The following is a 21,973-nucleotide window of genomic DNA, read 5'->3' as shown; positions in this document are numbered from 1 at the left end:
TAGGGAGGGGAGGCGCGCGGGGGATGCTGGGGGGTGTAGTTTTTGTTAACGGGGGGGTGAGCGGAGAGGGGTTCGGGAAAGGGGTTCGGGGCTCAAAGGGGGTGGCGCTGGGAGCCGGCGTGTGCTGGGGCCAGGGAGGAAATGTAAAATAAAGTAAAATAAAATAAATAAACAGAATAAAATAAAGAAAAGAAAATATAAAATAAAACAAAGTAGAGTAAAATAAAATAAAAGTAGAGTAAAATAAAATAAAATAAATAAAATAAAATAAAATAAAATAAAATAAAATAAAATAAAATAAAATAAAATAAATAAAATAAAATAAAATAAAATAAAATAAAATAAAATGTTTATGGGCAGTGGTGTTTGCCCGAAGCTGCTGCCCCCCTCCCACCGTGGCTCGGTGCCACCACCAGCAGTCCCTGGGTTCCCCCCTCCCATCCCCCTGCCCCTGCACAGGGCAGGTGGATTTAACGGGGTGCAGAGACGCAACAGGAGCTGCGGGAGTAGCTTTTTCCTCCCTTTCCCTGCGAGGCATGGCCTCCTGTCCCACCAGAGCGCCGGCTCCCATCCACCCCAGCACCAAACCCTTGCAAGAAAAGAAGGGAAAAGAAGCCAAAAAAAAAAAAAAAAAAAGCCAAACACAACCCGAGCACCAGCAGCCCCAGACAGCGGCGCTGATAACAATCTGGTGCTGCTTGACAGCCCGCACATGGCAAAGTCCAGCAAACAGCAGTCCCTGCACAAACAACTCGGGGTTTGCCTGGCAACAGCCTCCTCCGGCTCAGTTCTGCGCCGCTGCCAGTGAAGCCGCCGTGTCCGCAGCCTCGCCGGCACGGTGCCGCTGGCGCAGCCACAGCCCGCTCACCACGGCACGCTCGCTGCCGTGCCAGCCCCAAGAAGGACGAGGTTTGAAGCTCTCGGCTGCTCCCTTCCCCGGGCACGGGGCCCCGCAGACACCCCCAGCTGATTTTAGGGGTGTTTTGCAAGCGCGGCTCTGCAGCAGGGCTGCGGGGTCTGGGCGGTGTTCGGGGTGAGGACGTCGTCTCCTTCTTGCCCACCCTCCTGGGCAAAGCTGCTGGCTCTGGGTTCGCACTGGTGTGATTTGGGATTTGGGAGAGGGTTTGGGTTTTTAATTGTGCCTGATCTGAGCCCTGAGCCAACACCCAGGCTGTGCCTGCTCTGGGTGGAACCCAGAACAATCCCCCCCCAGGGCCCGGTGTTGCCATTTCAGCCCCCCTCACCCAGCTCTAAATGGCTACAGAGGGGAGCCTGCCCCACCAGCCGGGGGGGAACCGCAGCACTTTTTGGGGCACAGGGTGCTGGGGATGCTGCAGGGCCACGGAGGGGCAACCCCCGGCTCCCCAAATCCTCATCATCCACCCAGGGGAGCCACCGGTTCCCGATTTACCCCCGCTGCTCTCAGGGAGGTCCACCTGGGGTTCGTCCACCCCAGCGGCAGGGCTGGAGGTCAGGGGCCGAATTCTGCCCCGGCTCAGCTCTCTGCTGGGAGCGGCAGCAACAGCTTGCCGAGCAGCTGGGCATCGGGACGTGGCAGCAATTAGCACGGAGCCGAGCACTCAGGGGCTCAGAGGGGCCGGATGTAACCTGGGGTGCTCCCGCTCCCCACCCTGGTAATGAGCACCTGGTGCCGTGGGTGTTTGGGGGAAAGCAGGGCACTAATAGCCCAAAGCCCCTCTTCTCCCCCAAAACTGCCCCGTGAGTGTCAGCTGGGAGCCTGGCCTGGGTCACCCCCATGGCAGAGCCCCCACCCCGTTACCAGCCCCAAATCCGCAGGATGGCAGCCGGGGAGGGGGTGCGTGTGCGGCCCTGAGGCGGGAGCGCAGGAGCCAAGAGCGCAGCCCCGGTGGCCATGGGCGTCTTCGAGCCAGGGCGGTGTCATTTCGGGTGGACACACGCACAGCACAGCCCCCGCAGGTTTGCCCCATTTCGGGGGCCGAGGGGGGCAGAAGGAAACGATCCCCGGGTGAGCCCCAGCACCCAGTCCAGCTCCATCACCTGCTCCTGAGGCTGGAGAGGAAAGCGCCAAGACGCTGCCGGGTGCCCAGCGGGGGCCACCTGAGGCCACGAGCTCTGGTTTGCTCTGAGCACATCAGCCCAGAGCTGAAATCCACCCCTTGCCCTGCAGCATGGCGGGGGGCTGCATCTGGAACCCCTCTGTGCCCCCCAGCAAGCTCGGGACATGAGGGACCAGAGGCTGAGATGCGCCCGGGCACCCCAGGGCTGCAACCCCGGGGCTAGTGATGCTGCCAGGCGTTTAATATAAAAACACCCCCCCAGAAGGCACCGAGGGTTGTGCCAGGAGGATGTTCACCCTGGGCTTGGCCAGCGCCGTGCCCTGCGTGCAGGGGAGGGCAGGAGGGGCTGCGTGCGGCCGGCTGTGCACTCGCTCGGCAATAAGGAGCGGCACGCGATTCCCCCATCTGCTCCGCAGCCCCAGGTCAGCCGACCCCGGCCGATTAGAGGCGCGTTACCTGCAGCCTCAGCACTTTTCCTGGCCTGTTTGCAGTGCTCCTTCCCACGTAGCAGCCGGCTCGGGCTGTCAGCAGCTTTTCCCCCGCCTCGAGAGCAGCCTGGCAGAAGGAGGTGACCTGCCGCCACCTCTGAGCCGCGAGGGGCCGGTACCCGCAGTGCCCGGTACCCGCTGTGCCTGGTGCTGGTGTGAGCTGGCTCCAAAGATTTCTCCAGCCCCTTCCCATTGCAAATCCCTTCTATCCACACCCCTGTGTGCTTATCCTGTAGGAAAAACGAAAAAAAAAATATACAAAACATCCAAAAATACCCCCGGAGCCTGTGCATTTGGTTAAGCATCCCGCTCTCCTTAGCCAGGATGAAATTTCCCAGGTTAGAAAAGTCGGGAAACCCTCGGCAACGTCTCTCTGCTTGCTGCCTTTCGCACTCCAGCACGCTGCAGGAGCTCGGGGCTGTGCCAAAACCCCACCACCATGCTCAGGCTGACTTCACCCAGGTTATCCCAGCTCCAGCAGGTCGCCCAGGAGGGGAGCCCAGCCCCAGGGCTGCTTCTGGAGCCGAGCATCCCCGGGAGGAAGCAGCGGAGCCAGAAGCGAACCCAGGTGATCCTGGGCAGGCTGCAGCACCTCGAGTCCTTTCATCCTGCGAGCCTCATCCAAGAGCACTTGAGGTGTTATGTTTTGCCCCAGTTTGAGCATATTAATGCTAGGAAACAAAATGCAACAAGGGTTTTTCCTGTGCTAATTCGCACACGTGTACCTGGCTGCACAGAGGCTCGTTACGATATTCATTGGAAAAAGGGTGGCAAAGGAGAGGCAGCATTTCCTCGAGGGGAAACCCAGAGCAGAACCCAAACACCCTGTTTCCAGAAGCCCTGATCATGGGAAACATGCAACGGCTCACTAATTATTCAGGGAGCGAGGGCGCCCTAGTTAACGAGATGCTGACTGTACAAGTCTGTTGATTTAGCTCCACGGCGCGCGGTAAGAAAGCTAAACAGGAAGGCAGCCGGATTGCTCAAGATAAGTCACCTTAGAGCAAACAGCGAGCTTGCCTGGGGTGAGCCGCTGCCCCGGGTCCCCCCGGGACCCCGTTGGCCTGGTGTCCAGCCGGGCCAAACCCCAAGGACGAAGGCAGGCACCGCGGGACCGTGCAGGGGGCTGCTGGGGCACCTGGTGAACCCGTTTCCATTCCCTCTGCGCTTCGCTCCTGTCCAGAGACTGGTACCCCGAGCATCTGGCCTTGATGGGATGCAGTAAGGGTGCCCGGCCTCTTTATGGGGTGCAGGGAATTTCCCTGCCAGAGGAAACGGAGCCTGGCAGCGATTGGGTTGCTTGGAGCATGGAGGGGAGCTAAGCCAGAGCGTGGTCCCCAGCTCTGCAGCACCACCCGCACCAGCAGGAGCTGCAGGCGCTCGGGACCTGCACGGCACGCAGGTGGACGTAGCTCCAGCAGCACGAGCACAACAGGAACAGTGGCTTGCACTGGTTTGTACTGGCAAAGGGCTCCTCGTGGCTCTGGAGCCTTCTCCAGCAGCAGGGGGGAGGAGGAGAGCCCCGACGTGCCGCAGCAGCGGGTACCAAATCCTGCAGACCGCTCTGGCACTGGCGAGGGCTGGGGCTGCAGCCAAAACGCCTTTGGACTCCTGGCCCTGCAGAGATTTCCTTGGGCAGGAGGCAAAGGGCAGCCGAGCCTCCTGTGCAGACACCTCTCACGGCACCATCCCAAGGCCGTGCCGGACCTTCCCCACCCCGAAGCCCCCGAACCACCCCCGCAGCAGCCCCCGCTCCCCGCTCCGGCCTCTTCAGCCCGCTCGTGTCGCTGCTCCGAGCAGCGGGGCGTGCTGCCTTCCTCCCCTCCCCTCCCAAACAAGGCTGGTGCTCACCTCTCCCGGACCAGCTACAAAACAGGTTCCTGACGCTTTGAAGGATTTTAAGAGCCTTAGCTGGTTTATTTTTTAAGACACTACAGCCCAAACCTGCTGCCCCTAGGGCACGCCACGTGAGCCAGCACCCCCAGAAAGCCCCAGCAATTAGGTGAGGAGGGGAAGGGAGCGCGTTTCTGGGTAATTACCGGCTGGTTACGTCGGTTTATTTCTGCTGTGGGTTTACTGCTGCTGCAGGTACACGCTGTCAGGCTGCAAAAGAGTTTATTCATTCACATATTAAAGCCCCAGCTCCTTGCCAAGGGGCCTGTAAGTTTGGAGAGCAGACATTTATTCAAGTAATTACTTTAAAAAAAACACACACGCAACTAATCCTCTCGGTTAGTAGATCTCAAGAAATGCTTTGCAAGAGGTTTTCACTGTGCCCTGAAGACCCAGCCACCTTCAGCTGCCCAGGTCAGCACTCCTGAAACTGCAGCCTTTGAGCTTCAGGATCCTCGGGACGGGGAGAGGTTCCTGCTGGAGGCAGGCGAGGGGCAGCCAAACACGAGCTCACCTGGAGCTGGTGGAGCGGGGAGCAGCACTGACCTGGAAGTCTCATTTTTGACCCCGATTTCAGGTGGCCGAGATCAGTAACGTAACGCCGTTTTCAAGCGCATTCAACTGCCGTCAAAATCGTATTTTCCTAAAGCTTTGAAATAGAAATGGAGTAATCACAACCCCAAATAATAAATATATGTATAGAGTGAGATATCCTTCTGCAAACATTCAAACTGCTTTAGAAGCAGTGGATAAACCGCAGAGAGAAGGAAGTGTGTGCTAGCAGATAAAGGCAGGAACCAGTCATTTCTCACCCAAGGCCTGGCTGGGAATTGCAAAAATTGCCCGCAACCCACTCAAAATCCTCCCTGCAGCTCCACCAGGGCGGACTCGAGGTGGCCCCTTGGAGACGCAGAGCAATGGCTGGGGGCTCTTAGAGCGGCCCCAGCTCTCCCCACGGACTCGGAGCCGAGCCTTGGGCAAATCAGCCCTTATCTGCCTCCCTACCTGCTGTAAACGGGGATAATTGGGCACTCTCAAGGATACAGCGGCGAGGTTTGCGCTGCCCTCAGCAGAGATAAGGCGCCGTGCGAACGCTCCGTCCTACTGGCACACTTCTGCGGCGCTGCCCCGGCAAGGGCTGTGAGCTCGCCTCCTCGCACGGGAACGGCCTTCGGCTCGGCAGCCGCGGCAGCTTGCGGCTTCGGCACCTTTGGTGGAAAGCAAAGCTGAGGAGGAGGAGGAGGAAGCAGGAGCTGCTGAAGGCTGGGGATGCAGAGCCCAGCCCGGGAAGGCTCCCAGCCGCGGGGCGCAGGGTGCAGAGCACGCACCGAAGGAGCCGCGCTCTGGTTTTGCTCCTCCTCCCCAAGCATCCCCTTTGGCTGCTGCCCTTTCTGCCTTGATGCGGCTCCGGGCTCATCCAGCGTGCTGGAGCCCAGCAAATTGGGGGAGAAACCCCCAGTTCAGGTGGGAAACCACACGCAGAGAAAACAGCTGGAGCCTTCCCCAAAGAGAGGGAAAGAACGCTTCTGTCCGGTCTTCTCTCTGGCTCTGAAACTAACACAAACTGGATTACGTGCCGGGAAGGTGCTGGGACGAGCACGTGATGGGGGCGGTGGGACAGGACCCACGGGTGCCGCTCTCCAGGGCTGCCGCAACGATTCCTGAGGGTGTCAAGCCAGAAGGAGCAAGAGCAAGCCGAAAAGAGCAAGCCGAAACCCATCCTCGCCCTCCTTCCACCAGCACCTGGCTGCACGCAGCCTCTCCCCTCTCAGGTAGCGGAAGCCAAAGAGCTTGGAAGAGTAACAGCCATTGAAAGGACGTAACGCCCGTGCTAAACCTTCCGCAGAAACTGTTTGTCTTCCCCGTGTTCAACTAAGAATTAGGGCATTTGCCACCAGTAGCGAATCCCAGACAAGCGGTCATTTTCTGCGTGCAACTCCGGGCTTTGAAAAATCCAACGCGGAAAGAGGATTTTGAGTGGGAAAAGCCTTTGCAGTGCTCCAGCAGAGCCAGCGCTTGCATTTTCCCACTGCAGGCAGCGCCCTGGGAACAGACACAGCCAGGACGGCTCCCCGGCCCCGCAGGAGGGGAGCGGGGCGCAGCACAGGGCTGCTCGTCCCCCCAGGGAGCGGCACTGCCGGGAGGCGAGGGACACCCGACAGCCTGAACTGCGGCTCCCTCGAGGGCCAGGGGTGCTTCCACATGGGAATCAGCTTCGGTTACCCGTTTCTGCTGGAGAATTGGAAGCTTTTTTTAACAAAAACCAATCCGATTTCCCTTCCAAACAGCCCCACTCAGCGCTGAGGTAAGGGGCAGACAGAACTGGTGCTTACTGGTGTCGTTTGCATCTGTAGGTTAAAGGGAAGAACCCCCTGATCCTCTCATCTCTTTGTTCCCCACCAGGGCCGCATGGTTTCTGCGCTCTGCCTTCGTGGCTGGGGAAGAAAACGGAGAGATCTGCTCCGGCAGAGGCAGAGCGGTCCTGGGAAGCGGGATGTAACCAAGGAGCGCGGATCCTAGCAACAGGCCGGGCTGGGAGGATTTAAAGATAGAAACAAAAGTCGGAGCGAGGCAAACAATGGCGAGCGCCCGCACCAGAGCCGGGGCTGCACCGCAGTCCTTGGAGCAGGGGACGAGTCAGGGCCAGGCAGGGACCGGCGGTGGTTTTTTTTTTCCTCTTTCAGGCAAATAAAAAGTATCAGGCACACACAGACGAGTTTTTTTTTTTTTTTTAAACACTTTAACATTTGTCGGAGTTTTTGTACAAATCAAAGCAACCCTTTTAAAATCTCCCTTATTACAAACATACAAAGGAACAATGTTATTACTACAAATTATCAGCTACTCAACTTTGTCACAATTAAAAAAAAAACCTTAACAGTATATACAGGGCTTTTCTCCCTCTGTTTGTTTCTGTAGCTTGAGGGAAGCAAAAAAAGCAAAGCCCCCGTTTAAAAAAAATCCCACCAATGCACCTCAGTTTCTAAAAACATGTGAAGTATAAAATTAGGTGAGTATTTTCCTGCTGTCACACTCTGGCAAAGTGTAACACTTTTTTTTTTTTCCTCATATCAGAAGTATCTTTAAAAAAAAAAGAACAAAAAGATGTGGCAGAGTGTCTGATGCTGCAGCATGCTCCTTCCATGCCGGAAGCCAACATCAAAAAAGTGCCTTTGAGTAAAAGTCATCTTTAGCAACAAAAAAAGGAGAAAAAAAACCTCACAATGTCTAGTTAAAAGCTTAATAAAAACCCCTGACAGAGCAGCCAGGCCTGCCTCGGAAGGGCAGCTTTTCTCCTTGCCACCACCTACCGTCGGCGCCCCTCCAGGCTAAGGTGTCGTCCCCTCCTCCTCCGCCCCGCGGGTCTCCGAACCCTGAGATGTTTCTGCACGCCCTGAATCGATGCCCAGGAGCGCTCGTGCGGCTCGGGGCTGCTTTCCCCCGGTGCCAAGTGCTTTTTGTCCCCCCCCAGGAGACGTGGGGAGCCCGGGGAGCGCCCACCCCGGGCGGCCTGGCTGGCTCTGGGGGCTCCGCTGCGGCTCTCCAGCTGTTTCTGAGAAGCACGTCCCTGGTGCAGGGAACTTTCGTAGCCCTTTTATTCTGCTGGCTTTTAATCAGCAGCGAGAAACATCCCCCGGAGAGCCCCAAGAAACACTTCCTGGCTCGGGTTGCTGCCTGAGTAAGCGCTTTCCCGGAGTCAGCCTGGCCCCTGCTTCTGCATCTGGCAGGGAGAGGGGGAGAAGAGGGCGAGCTCGATCCAGGGGCTGAGGGGAGCACAGGAAGCAGCCAAGCCTCGAGCTCTCCTCGCGTAAAGAAATGGAGAAAGAGATGCTCGATCCCGCCAAGCCCCAAAGGCCACCAAGTAACCAGGGGTGGGACGAGGTGGGTCTGTGTCTGTATCATCGAGCTCTGGCGCCCAACCCAAAAGCTATCATAAGAAAACAGGAAAACACCAAACCTAGCAGTTGGCTTTGCCAGGCTGACACTGGGAAAAATAAAAAAAAAAGGAAAAACAAAATGAAACCCCTCCAAGATAAATACAGAGCCCCCACTTTGGAAGCGTCTTCAAAAGGATGGATGAACCGTTCTCAGCAGTGGCACAACCTTCCAGTAACGTCCGTTGGGCTGGTGATTTATCGGCTTCCTTTTGAGGAGGGAACAGTCCGAGACAAATCAAGCTCCCACCGCACGCAGCTCCCGTCTCATCTGCGGAACGACTGGCCGCGGCTATTGCCTCACAGCAGCAGGTCTGAAACCAGCGAGAAGTCTCTAATGCAGCAGGTTCCTGGTTGCTCATCGAAAGAGGTGGCAGTGGTAGTAACTGGTCGGGAAAACACTTCTTCCAGTCAGCAGTGCTTCGGGGGGGGTGTGGGGTGGCTGGGACCTCTCCCCGCGGATCGCCGTGATGCGGAACGGTGTTCAACAGAGATCGAAACCAGGCACACTCAAGCATGCTGTCGAAAGGCAACACACACCAGGCGTTTCCATTGAGGCCACGGCAGTGGGAGAGTGACAACACTGAGGTTTTGGCTTCCAGCGATCAGGCAGGCCTCCTGGACTCCTTGGCTAATGCTGGGGAAAGCTCCCAGATCGGGGGTTTGGTTTTTAAGGGGAGGTTATTGCTCCCGACTTCTCAGGCTTTTTGCCCTTCGATAGGGCAGCTGCTTGCTTCAGGAGTTCTCTGTTCTTGGCCTGGAAACACAGTGAAAACGGGTATTTAATGGCAGGGATCATCGTTAGCTCCTGGGATCCTAGAATTGCCTGGACAGAAACCGCCGCATCCGATGAGAAGGGAGGGAGGTGTTGCTGCGCAGTATCACAGCGCGAGTCACGTCCAGCACCTCACCCCTACCATCCCTCCCCCTCGCATCCCCCTGCTCTAACACAAGCAGGTGGGAGGTTTACAGGGGCTGTAGTGAAATCTGACGTTCCCGACTCGCATTAACCAACCAAGGACACTTGCCAAGGTCTCTGGGACCTGCTTTCAATCCTCCGCTTCCCTTCCGCCAGCCACTGTGGTCTGACAGCGCGAGAAGCGGTGGAGAGAAACCCTGGGGACTCAAGGCCCCGTCCTGACTCTTGTTTTAGCGAGTCGAAGGCAAACTTCTCCCACCCTTCTCCTCACTGGTGCGCAGGGTGGAACAGCTCACGCTGTTCTCCGGCGTTGTTTCACCCTCGGTTTCCTGAGACGCTGCCAACGTTTTACCAGGGCTCAGCACCGCGCCGCCTGCATCCCTGCAAGGAGCCTCCTGAACCCGCCAGAGCACCAAGAGAAAACAGCTCGGCTCCCTGGTTCGGACCGAATTAAAGATCACAGCAACTTACGAACAAGGCTCTTTGGTCCCTTTTCACAAACTCCTGAGCTCGCTCACCTCTGGCCCACACAGTAATTTATGCCATACCGGTAGGATAAGGAGCAGAACCCGCACAAAACCAGCCACAGCCCTTCCGCACTGGTTTGCAGCGAGTGACTGAACACACAAAGGTTGTTAGAGGAATTAAACCCTCCGCTCCGGTGCTGCGTGGGGCAAAGCAGCTTCTACCTCCTGCAGGCTGGAAGAACACAGTACCCCTGCTTCCCCCCCGTGCAAAGACAAGACAAAATAACCCAAGAACACATCAAAAACCATGCGAACACTTCAAGGCACCTACAATACACCAGGAGGATTTCAACTTTTATTTTGGAAGCGGTGAAGAAAGTTTCCAGAGCCTCAGTCAGCACCGGCTGCAGGAAAACATTCGGACAGCGGAGAGGAGGAGTTCGGGGCGGTCCCACCCCGAGCTAAGTACAGAGCAGCGCAGCGGGCGGCAGACACGCGAAGCCCTCCCCACCCAGGGTGGCTGTGGGCAAACCTGCTCGTGGGTCTGACGCTTCCTCCTTCCCCTCAGAACTGAGCAAGTGTAAGGCTGTTGGGAGGCGTCCGGCAGCTTCCGAGACAAGACGTCCCCTTTTAACTACAGCAAAAGGCTCCACGGGGACACACGCTGAGCGAGCAGCGCGCCCTGCCTCGGGAAACCACCGCACGGAGGGAGGGCACCTCCCCGCCAGCCCTTGGCTTCACGGCCGGGGCTGCCGAGGCAACCAAAAGGTGGAGGTTTGTGCTAAGGGAAAGCTGTCTGCTCGGAAACGGAGTAAGAACATCAAGTCATTCTTTGCAGGCCCAAAGCCACGAGACAGAAACAGCTCTAGGCTGAAACAGGATCACAAAAGCAGAACAGGCAGAAGGCTTTGGCTGTCGTCGCTCCCTCAACCACAAACCAAGAGCGCTGCCCTGCTCACGCGGGGCGGGGAGCGCACCCAGCCCCCCGCACACCCCGCAGCCTCCAGGCAGGCTTACGTCGCTTAACAAGGCGCTTTGTGCGGAGGAGCTCGTGGGCACCAGCTTTCCGACAGCAACTGCAGCCTCCAAAACCTGTCTCCCTCTCTAATAATTAACTTGGGTGTGTGCAGATGGAGGAGGGGCTGTTTTCTCAGCAGGAATATAAGCCTTTTGTCTTATCCCCTCCCATTTCTCATTGCTAGGGCTTTAGATCATTATAAACCCCAGGGTAATTAAAGGGTGCAAAGTTCATTTCTAAGGCTGACTTCTTCCCCGTAACCAGCTCCCCTTTGACCCGATCTCTTCAGTGGCTCACAACGTATTCAGGCTGATAGTCCGCCTGGCGTTTCCATGGCCGTGACAAAAATCCTGCTCTCCCTGTTCCCTCGAGCTCAGGGACTTCTTTATTTGGACTACGGCGATAGAACGCTAAGGGAACAGCCGATTGTGTCTCGATCTTTGTTCCCTTCGCTTACCGGCCACATAAATCACGTTAGGGGCTATGCGGTACGGGGAGCTGACAGGTTCTGCAGGCCCGAGGAACAGGTTCAAACCCAACGTCGGCAATCGGTAAAACGAGTCTGATGGTTCCCAGCTGGTCCACAAGGGACACAGCCCAGCACTTTACAACGCGGAGGGCCTGAGCCCGAGTAGAGAGCAGCGAGAAGGATGTAAATAGGGGTTACAGCGCGCTGCGGCGTGGTACGGGGCTGGGGCAGAGCAGAGAGGCCGGAGGACGGGGCTGAGAAGCGTTAGCGGATCTGCCCGTGCAAAGGCTCACGGTTGTTCTCATGGGGAGTGTCCTCAGTCACTCCCAGGTACAGCGCAGCTCAGCAAATTAAAACAAAAATGCTGTCACCTGTAACTGCTCCATGACCTCCTTGTGCGTCTTCTCCATCTGGTTCATCTTTGCCCTCATCTGCGACTCCTGGTACTGCAGGTCGGCTTTCAGCTCTGTGATCTGCAGATAAAGCAGGAGAGAGCACATGAGCTGGAGGAAGGGATGACCGCCTTCACCCCGGATGCACCCTGCCACAGAGAACACCTCTGCAGAAGCTGTGTGAGACTGCCCGAGTTGGGAAACGTGCTGGGGTAGCCGGGGAAGAGCAACAGGACCCGAACCGGCCCACAGAGCTGCACGGAGAAGCAGAAGCGCCCAGGGTGCTGCTCTCATTCTGCACAGGGCAGCGGGATTTCCTCTCTGCCTTGCCCCCACGCAGAGGTGTCTGAAGCTGGCCAGGAAATGACCCTTTATGAAACGAGAGCCCCCCAGGTGGGTCCTGAAAGCCTCTAACTTCGGAAAGGAGGCAGCCTGGAGACAGCCAGAAAGCCTCTTGCTGCTTACAGCGAAAAAAGCTAGACTCTGCTGGAGTGTGATCTGTGTGAACACGGCAGCTGTCAGCGTGCCGTGGGGAGGGGAGCAAGCCAAGGGCTCTACCTTCTTCTCCTTCTCCAGAATCATCTGATCCTTCTGGTGCAGCATCTTCTTTAAGGTAGCCACCTCCTCCTTCAGCTGGGCAATGATAACGAAGTGGTCGGTGCCGGGAGAGTCCAGGGCGAGGTCCGGAGAGAAGCTGCAGCAAAGAACAGGGCAGGACTCTCATCATGACCCCTTCTCCTCACCGAGGCAGGGGAAATCCCACACAGGCGGCACTCGGGGGAGAAAGGGAATCGTTTACGACATGTTGCGCCCTCCAGGCACACAGGGTCTGGAGGCGCTACCTGGATCCCTGCCCTGGATCCCACAGAGAATTTGGGAAGCACCTGAGATGCTGGGCAACAGGGGCTCCGTGTGATTAACCCGAGTTGTGTTATCGCACGATCAGCAGGGACACAGGACTGCTGGGGGTGAACACCAGCCAGCATCCCCAGCCATCAAGCAGTAATGACCCGTTTTCGAACCAAAGAGCTGAGGCCAGCAATCAGAGAGCTCGTGAAACTTTACGCAACCACTTAGGAACTCTCTTCGCTCACAGGCAGTCCTTGGATGTACAGCAAAGCTCCGCACTCAATGTAAACAAACATTCTGGCAAGGAGGGAACATGAAAGAGACACAAATAACCCCCGAGTTAAACAAACAAAGCCAAAGGAGACACCTCGATTAAAGTCAGCCCTGTCCTCAGCAGGGAAAAGGGGAAAAAGACACGCTGGACTTTAGTATTTTGGTTCCACCATGACACAGCAACATAGGGAGAAGCTTCGTTAGAGCTTCAGAGCAGGAAGGGCTCTTCAGGAAGACAAACAGCCGAGGGCACTGCTCATCAGCCAGCTATTCTGAACTTAAGCAACCAGCTGAAAACATATCTGGACATCGGTCACCCTCCTGCAAAGGTAATCCACGCATCTTCCTCCGAGACACCCAGGATCTAGGCAGCCACCCCCAGTGCCGCGCTCCAGCAGATCACAAGATACGATAAGCTGCAGCCACAGGCCCAGGGAGCTCACCTGATCTCTGCCTGCCTTCTGTTCCTCACCGCTGTAATGCTAAGCTTGATTTTTATCTCTGGGTGCTAAAAGGGCAGCACACTCCCAGCCACACACACCTGAAATGGCTGTATAAAAATTTAACTGTAATAAAAAAAAAAAAAGGCAACAAAGCTTCACCTAGAAGATAACGGCCAGGCTTGAAGTTATCAGCCAGCGCTGCTGTCATAAAGATAAACAGCCAGGGTTACCTGAATTCGGACGTTTTCTGAAAGCCTCCCGGGTGGGCCAGCACACGTCCTGAAGCTTACGCTCAGCTCTAGAGCTGGGAGCTGCAGCGGGCGGGGCAGGCAGGGTGCGGAGCCAAACAAAGCTCCCCCACCGCTGCCTCTCCCAAGCGCGAGCCCCTGAGACCCCAAACGGAGAGTCCCGGCTGCTCACCTCATGCAGGGGGCTCCTCCAGAGCCTGGAAAGAATCCGTCTGCTAATTAAAAGCGCAGCCTGCGGCGAGCGGGCTGGAGGGCAAGGACGTGGCGGCAGATGGGGATCTACAGAGGGGAGCTGCAGAAGGGGCAGCTTCCCAGACCTGAAAGCCACGGGACAGCAAGCTTGGCAAAGGAAAAGTCAGAGCACAGCGGAAGCACTGCGCCTGTTTGCGGCACGCCGACAGAAAAGCCCACCCCAAGTCACGGCGGGTCCCCGGGGTTTAGCACTGCCTCGTCACGCTGGGCAGCCCTCAGGCACAGAAGAGGTTCAAACAGGTGTGCTAGAGGAGAGCGCCTCCATTTTAAAGCTGTTCCCGAGTACAATTTCCCCAAAGCGGAGGCTCTGCAACGTGCTGGTGGGTGCTCCGGCACCTCTCCGTTGCTACCAGTAGCTTTAATTTCCCACTCAGCGCAAATATGCTGGGGAGGAGAGAAAGGAAGGAGGAGAAAAAGAAAAAGCAGCCTCCACACAGGCAAAAAAAATATAATAAAGTCTTCCTCACTGAATTCTACGGGTTAAAACAAACACTGGCTTGCACCGCTGCCTTGCCCAGGCAGGCTTCCCTCCTGCTGCGCCCTGGGGTGAGGAGCAGAGCGGGGAGATGCTCCGTTTCCCCGAGCAGCTCGGGCAGGAACCGTCGGCTCCCTGGCAGCTCCCGTTGCGAGCAGCAGCGGAGCCAGGAGGCGAGCGCGGCCCTGCCACCCAGCGGGGAGAAGGGACAGGAGGGCCACCAGCCCTCTGCGGAGCAGCACGGGGCCGGAACCCGAGCTTCAGGGACCTCCACGGATCCTCCTGCTGAGGACGTGGAGCACAGGCAGGTTTTTTTTTGCTGTCCGGCTGCTGCAAAATCCACCCTCAAAAGTGTCAGCGGGCAAATTAATGCGGCTTTCTCTTCCCCCCCTTTTTTTTTTTAAAGGGTGACAAATCAATAATGAAAGGTCTCTCTGTCTTTAACTTCGTATTAAGGAAGCCTGAGGCTCCAAAATTAGAAGGAAAAGTGACAGATACACATCGTTCCTTTAGCAGACTAAGAATAAAAACCAGCAAACAAACCAAACCACCACCACCCAACGCATCCTCCCTACAAGTGAGCTCCATCCCCAGGGGCTGTGCCACAGAGGTGTGGGCTCTGTGAGTCCGAGCAGCCTCAAATTCATCCCGCCGATGACCTGATGAGCTACCACCGCTTGCAGTGGAGACAGCTAAAAACGGAGCTCTTCCAGAGACACCTGCCCCTCCAGCGAGTGGAACAGAAACCAAAACGACTGCCTTAAACTCCACACCTGTTAAAGGACTGAAATTAGGCAAAATAAAAGCCAGGCTTAAAGATTTTGCTGCTTAAGCCAGGCTGCTGTAAACAGGCACAAAGCAGGCTGACCAAGCGTGCAATAAAAACGCTCCCTGTTCCCAAAAATCCATCCGAACCCACAGGAACAGGCACTGAGCTCCCACTTCCCCTGACACCAGCAAAAGCAGGAGCAGGTCAGCCCAAATCCTAGCGCTTTCAGCAGAAGCCAGGACGTTTCCATGCAGACGAGAATCTTTTTACCCAAGGAAGCCCTGGCACGAGGGGGTGAGGAGGCCCAGGCCCAGCCGGGGTGCTGGGGCACACTGAAGAGCCCAGGGTGCTGGCAAGGGGTGCTGCAAGGTGTGCGGGGAGCTGCTGCCGGGGAGAGCTGCTCGCTGTGCAGTAGGGTCACCGCCGTTACCTCCTCTCGGAGCTCACCCAGCAAGGAGGAGCCCCTCGGGCACCACCCTGCTGACAAAAACCCTCGTGCCCCGCCGCAGGCCCCGACCCAGGCTGACTCCGGGGTGCTTTACAGAAAAGGGTGCAAGAGGGGAGGCTTTTTTTGGGGGGTGGGGGGGGTGTGTGTGGGGGGGTTCCTCCTCAGCAGCTCCACAATCACACTTAACGAAGCACCATTATCATTCCGCTCAGGAAACGCAGCCCTGTGTCTATTTAAGGCAGCTGCAGCTCGCCTTTTCCACGGCGCGTTGCTGGAGCCCTTCAGGAGCTGCTAAAATTGCACACAGTTCGTTACTGGGACTCGTCAAGAGCCCGTGGCAGAGACCACAGCCTTGGCAGGAGCCGGACTGACAACGCCTGACGTGAGAGCAAACAGAAATAAAGGCATCTGACTCCTCTAACGACTGCTCCTGCTTTGCAGGCAAATGGCTAGCAACTAGACTTTTTGCTTCTTGGGTACGTCCACACCAGCAGCGGTGCTGCAAGGAGTTGTTGGGTCTCAGCCCAGGCTTCAACGAGCAGATAAAAGCACCTCGTACCCTCCTGCAGCCCAGGGAGCAGGGGCAAAACGGGGTTCCAGAGGGAAAGCACCGCCAATGGGCAGAGATCTGGTGCAGAGAGCTGTCTCCAGGCCCTCCTCCGGCTCCCCCGGCATTAAGGGCAGCCAGATGACTCCTCAACACACCGTGCACAGCTCCCAAGCCACGGTCAGCCCTTAATTTCTTCCGATTTTAACAGAAATACCGTTCTAGTGCCGAGCGGTCCTGCAGACCACTTTGTGGGAATCGCTGCCCTATAAAATTACTGAAATCCTCTTTCCCACAGCAGCATTTCATCTACTAACAAACATTGCCCAGATGTTAACCGTATCTACAGGAGAGGTGATGTGATCTTGAAGAGACCTTCAAGGCAGGCAGGCAGCAATTAATTACCAGTTGCTCTAACGACCCCCTTTGGCACTAAAAAGCCTACGCTCTGGTCCGCGCTCCCAGTTCACTGCTGTTTGGAAGGAGATCCATCGAGAGGGGCAGTTTCCAGGTCTGAGACAGTTCCCGGGGAGGGAGGGCAACAGGGGGGAGAAAACGAGAGGTGATCTCACTTCAGGATGTCAGTGCCTCGAGAAACAGGACAATGGTGGGCACCGAGACTCGGGTGGGAAGCAGCCCCCTGCGCCAACGTGGACGGGGCACTCTGGATAGGGGGGCAAAGCATCTCGGGAGAGGAAGGAACGCTGAGAATCAGAGAGGAAAGGGAGGAATGAAAATATGCATGTACAAGACCATCAAAAAATAATAAAAAAAAAATCCATCTCAATCTCCTGTTTCTGCTAGCGACTCCCGTTCTGCTGCGCACGCAGCCGGCGTAACCCAGCACAAACTGCGGAAGCAGAACGGGACCGGCTGCGTCGAGCAAAGCTGTTTGATTGCTTGGCCCTCCCCCCGAAGGCAGGAGGGGAAACGGGAGGTGGGTTTTGATCCTCTCCTCCGAGGCCATGTCCCTGCAGAGCAGTCTGACGGCCCAGAAAGCACAAAAACTGCGCAGCTCTGCAGCGCGGCCGGCAGCCACCCCTTCCCTGTGACTGCAGGGAGAGGATACAGCTGAGCTGGCTGCAGTTTTTGTTACTCGTGGCGAGCTCAGCCAACAAGCAGCTCCTGTTCTAGCAGGTACAGGTACCAGGCATCCCTTTCTTTTTCCAGTCTATGTCTAAAGGCCAAGTAACACTGCCCTGCTGGGTTCTGGAAAGCTGCTAACGCAGCCCCTTTAGGTCCCAGAGCCCGAGATCCCTGCTCTAGCACAAAGCCTCCTGCTATCCGCACGCAGCGCTCCTACCTAAAACTTAGCCAGACCGCCCACCCACAATTTCCCCATGTAGCAGGCTCACCTGTCACCGTTGGCAGATATGGCATCAAACTTGGCTTTCTTCTTTGGGATTTCATTCTGAATAGAAGAGGTGGATAAGGTTTTCTGGCTAGAAAAACGAGGAAATCATATGTCAGAACCTGAATGATTTGCAGTCAAAGGCAGAGGAGCAGATAAATATTCCCACCCACTTTGAGCCTATTAAGACAAGGCTTCCTAGCACAAGAAAGAACAATAAAAAAATCATTCCTTGAAGAGCAGCTGGAGACTAAAAATAAACAGAAAACAACGCGTCAGCCAGATCAGTAGGTAGGTGAGGAGCTCATGCTTAAAATCTGCATTTCAATCAAGTTTTACAAACGCAATTTCGCTTTAATTGTACACAAGTTCAGCAAGTCGAATCGCTAAGCGGCACCGGCGGACTACGAGCCTACACCAGAACAACGGTGTTTGCAAAACAGCGACGCCTCACTTCGCCAGATTCCCCCAAACAGCAGAAATCTGCCCGAATTCATCACCGTTCCACGGTCCCGAGGCCAAGGCACTGCTCCCGGTCACTTCAGGAAGGGCTCCGGGGCGTGAGGAGCAGCCAGGAATCCTCCTTGCTCACCTCGGAGCAAGCCCTGCCCGAGAGAACGGCGCGTGCAGGTTACCTGTTGTAATGGCTGCCGCTGCTGAGCCTGCTGTACTGCTCCTTCTCTTGCAGGCCGGCTCGGGAAGAGCTGCTGAGGTGTTTGCACTGCTCTTTGGTCTTCTGTAGGACCCGTTTATAGGACAGTGTGCACAACCAGCAGAGCAGCTTTCCATCCACCTGGAGGGCACAAAAGAGAGACAGTTTTGTCTTGCTCCCTGCCCGCAAACGAAGCACAGCGAAGACAAGAAGCACCTTCAGGCTTTAAAATCGCACACAAACAAGCAGCGACTCAAAAAGGATCCCTTGGGAGCCTAGGAAGGGTAAGAAGTGCATTTGGCACGGCTGGTGCGACGCAGGCAGTACTCAGTAACAGCAGCTAACTTATGCTAACTTCAGTCCCTTTCAGGCTTTGCTTACAGGCTGTGAGCCATCACCCGCTCATCAGGGCAGGTAAATGGCACCGATACCGTTCCCCATCCCTCTCCCCCAGCAGGCACCTCGCGTTTCACCCGGAGGCCCCTTCTCCTCCTTTGCCTCCTCACCTACCCTCCGGCCAAATTCAAGAGATCCTGCCCAGCAGACCTGGCAAAGGAACAGGGGGACTCAAAGGTTACAAAGCTCCAAAACCAGCTCCCACAGCAAAGCCCAACTCCAGAAACTGTTCCACAATCAAGAGGCACCCCCTTCAGAAAAGCTAGGGAACACTCGAAAGCGTGGACAGTCGCTGCGAGCAGCCCCGTTACCTCCTCAGGCTCCTTTTACAGATACCGACCTTCTTTCTGTCATCCTTCCTGTCAAACGCACACTGCTGCTTGCACTGCTCGCAGGAGTGCGGCGGTCCGTACTTCTTTTCGGAGTTCGTGCAGCGCTGGCACTTGTTTCCAATGAACGCTGCGATTATGTTGCAGTACTGGCAGGGTTTGGGCTGTAAGGAACAAGACCAACCGATATTGTAGCGCCTTCTAACGACATTAACGCATCGCTCCTTCCCCTTCTCCCCGGCACTTCAGAACATTTATTTCCCCACACCAATCTAGCTGTAATGCCGAGCCAGGAGACGTAACTGCATTTGGGCCCCTGGTCTCTAGCTAAGCGTGTTTAGCCGTGACACCTCGACCATTTATCAAGTGCTATGAAATCTTCAGAAATATTTATCACCAAAATGGAAACAATCTAAATCTCTGCTTCAGCTTTCAGAAAAGCAGGAAAACGGATTTATCCCCGCTCCCTGGGGCAGTCTCAGTTTGTATGACCGTGTTCTTGTTTCTATTGGATCTCCAGTAGTTCATTTCCTCGTCTAAAATGATGCAAGGCTGCTCTTTTCCATACTAAGAGAAGAGAAAGGTAAAAGCTTCACGCTTGAGGGACCTGCGTATTATTGATCAGTCACGCTATCACAACAGAGCCAGCCCATAAACTGCTCTGGGATCCAGCAGGATAAAGACAAGAGAGACGAAAGGAAAAAGAGGCAGGGGCGAACGGGCCCCGCTCACTTACTGTGCCGTAGAGCTTCACGTTCTGAGCACACTTCTTGCATATCGTGTTGGTTTTGCTGGGAAGAAGGACAGATCATTTTATTAGCACTTCCCCCAAGAACACTAAACCTCCGTGGTTAGGATCCCCCCGCAGGCTCCGTCTCCAGTGACAGGACTGCATTCATCTTCACTGGGGACTCCGATACCGAAGTGCGCTTCCTATCCCCATCTGGTCGAGGATAATTTGGCAAAAAGAGGTCTTACTAGGAGGTATCTTTTAATTAAGGCACCCCCAGATGACACCAGTTTTTTGTCCTTACAAACACAGGCGTCTGATTGCCGGCTAATTGCCGGCAGGCATGATTCAGCAGCGACAGCCTCACTTCTGGAGGAGGTCTGCGCTCAGTTACGAGGTGAAGGCAGGTCAGCACGGAGGTGATTTGTCCAACAACACAGGGAAGAACACCCCACACAACGTCCACACACTTTGTGCTCACCAATCCTTCCTCTGTAACTTGTAAAAACGCACAAGGGCGGAAGCACAGGAAGCATATTAAGGAATAATTTTGGGGTACCAGAAATCAGGTAAGAGAAAACTCATGGGCAGGTGTACCCAGAGCCTTCAGCGGGTGACGCAGCTGAACGCTGACCAAAACAAAAATCCAAGGGAGAGGTACAGATCTAAGGGCACTGCGCAGGCACGCCGACTCGCCCAACGGACCTGCGAAGACGACCAAAGGTCTCCTACGCCTTCCAGAGCAACAATCGGGCTCGGTCACAGAGGTGTGCAACCATTATGGTTCCGTTGTAAGGCGAACCTCGGCCTCCCCGGCGCGGCCACGCTTACCTTTCCTGCTGGAACTCGGTCCTGCAGTATGTGCACTTCACGATGGGGTGCGCGATGCGACACTCCTGCCACAAGAGAAGCGGTCGGTGAGGGGCAGCGCGCCCTTCCCCAAACCCCAGTCACCTGCTGGCCTCCACCCCGCCACAGGCACTCGTCAAACCCCAAACGTTTCCTCCCCGTGCCGCTCCTACGAGGGCCGGGAGCAGGGTGACAGGAGCAGACGGTGGCACAGGTGATCCCCGAGTAAACCCAGACTCACCCCGAGGGCTGAGCCGTGCCCGACGCCCACACAAGGGTCACGGTAAGGCCTCACCTTCCGGGGCAGGGCCCGTCCTGCCGCAGCTCTTCACACCCCTGCCCTCCCTCCGCGAGCTTCCCGCGCCCACAGCGCCTCCGGCCCAGCTCTCCTCTCCCCACGCCCCCCTGCTTGGCCCCATCAGCACCCCCAGGCTGCTCCATGCCCTGCCCCATCCTCATCTCCCCCACCCGCTGCCCCCCCAGACCCACCTCCCTCCTTCGATACCTGAAGAACTCCGTGAAGATGCCCCCAGATCCTCCCCCCATACCTTGGAACCCCCCCCTTACACACAGCTCCCTGATGAACCCCAAAAGCCCCCCCCAGGGCCCCAGGCACCCCCAAGACCTCCCCATCAGCAGCCCCCTCAGCTACCCTCAGTCCCTCCAAGTGCCCCCAGGCCCCAAATCCCCCCCAGCAGCCCTGCCTCACCCAGCCCCTCACCTTCCTTCAGAGCCCCCCCTCACTTTCTCTCGGAGACCCCCACCTTTTCCTCAGAGCCCCCCAAACACTTTCCTTCAGAGGTTCCCTACCTTTACCTCTGAGTCCCCCCCCTACATTCTCCTAGAGGCCTCCTCACCTTCCCTCCCAGCCCCCCTGCCCACTTTCTCTCAAGATCCCCCCATCTTCCCTCAGAGATCCCCCCTTTCCCATAGAAGACCCCCACCTTTACCTCAGAAAGCCCCCTAACTTTCCCTCAAGATCCCCCCCCTTCCCTCAGTAAGCCCCCCACTTTCCCTCCGAGGACCCTCACCTTTACCTAAAAGCCCCCCTATTCCCTCAAGACCCCATTATTCCCTCAGAGGACCCTCCATTTTCCCTCAGAGCCCCCCCCTTTTCCCTCAGGAACCCCCCCCCTTTCCCTAACCCCCCCATTCCCTCGCAGCCCCCCCTTTCCCTCAGACACCTCCTTCAAAGCCCCCCTTTTCCCTCAGATGACCCTCTATTTTCCCTCAGAGCCCCCCCTTTCCCTCAGAGCCCCCCCTTTCCCTCAGGAACCCCCCCATTTTCCCTCAGAGCCCCCCCCCCCTTTCCCTGACCTCCCCATTCCCTCACAACCCCCCCTTTCCCTCAGACACCTCCTTCAAAGCCCCCCTTTTCCCTCAGAGGACCCCCCATTTTCCCTCAGAGCCCCACCTTTCCCTCAGGAACCCCCCCCTTTTCCCTCAGAGCCCCCCCCCCCCTTTCCTCACAGCCCCCCCTTTCCCTCACAGACCTCCCTCCCAGCCCCTCTCGCCCCGCCGCACCTTGCAGAGCTGCTGGCCCTGGCTGAGCGCCTCGAAGGGGAAGCGCTGGTGGCACTTAGTGCAGGCGTACAGCGCCGCCATCCCGCCGCCGCGCTGACAGGCGCAGCCCAACCCTCCGCTGCCGCCCGTCCCCAACGCCCCGCCTCTCCGCCCCGCCCCCTCCGCCCGTTCCTCCCTTCCCATTGGCCGCCTCCCCCATCGCTCGCGCCGCCGCCGCT

The 21,973-nt window shown here is 56.7% G+C and overlaps 1 protein-coding gene and 1 long non-coding RNA gene across 3 annotated transcripts; one reads left to right on the top strand and one right to left on the bottom strand.

Annotated features, from left to right (window-relative positions):
* The first annotated feature begins 285 nt into the window (after window positions 1–285).
* On the top strand, window positions 286–7,524 carry LOC308182292. The gene is made up of 2 exons (XR_013941737.1): window positions 286–909; window positions 3,006–7,524. It is a non-coding gene; the product is annotated as an uncharacterized lncRNA (long non-coding RNA).
* Window positions 6,862–21,911, bottom strand: FAM76A (family with sequence similarity 76 member A). Of its 2 annotated transcripts, XM_080566631.1 has the most exons (10): window positions 21,756–21,911; window positions 20,214–20,278; window positions 19,389–19,443; window positions 18,664–18,816; window positions 17,911–18,068; window positions 17,280–17,366; window positions 16,497–16,628; window positions 12,179–12,314; window positions 11,600–11,701; window positions 6,862–9,112 (listed from the first exon to the last, which is right to left on the bottom strand). In XM_080566631.1, exons 1-10 carry the CDS (start codon window positions 21,834–21,836, stop codon window positions 9,026–9,028), a joined length of 1,056 nt encoding a protein of 351 aa, XP_080422757.1. In that variant the 5' UTR covers window positions 21,837–21,911; the 3' UTR covers window positions 6,862–9,025. The 2 variants fall into 2 exon arrangements, with proteins under 2 accessions (XP_080422757.1, XP_080422758.1); XM_080566632.1 differs by lacking the exon at window positions 16,497–16,628 and having other exon boundaries at window positions 21,756–21,910.
* Between the last annotated feature and the right edge of the window lie 62 nt (window positions 21,912–21,973).

This window comes from Anser brachyrhynchus, assembly GCF_964034855.1.
Source record: "Anser brachyrhynchus genome assembly, chromosome: 24".
Lineage (NCBI taxonomy): Eukaryota > Metazoa > Chordata > Aves > Anseriformes > Anatidae > Anser > Anser brachyrhynchus.
The sequence above is the reverse complement of the archived record's forward strand: the minus strand, read 5'-3'. Positions and strand labels throughout refer to the sequence as shown.

Bases quoted from the DNA above. Each gene is read 5' to 3' on its own strand.
- FAM76A (XM_080566631.1), bottom strand. From the start codon at position 21,836: ATGGCGGCGCTGTACGCCTGCACTAAGTGCCACCAGCGCTTCCCCTTC. The intron at 11,702-12,178 runs GTAGAGCCCTTG...CTTTATCTGCAG, and splicing joins TTCTGGAGAAGGAGAAGAAG to ATCACAGAGCTGAAAGCCGA. The intron at 9,113-11,599 runs GTGACAGCATTT...CTGTGTTTCCAG, and splicing joins AGGTCATGGAGCAGTTACAG to GCCAAGAACAGAGAACTCCT.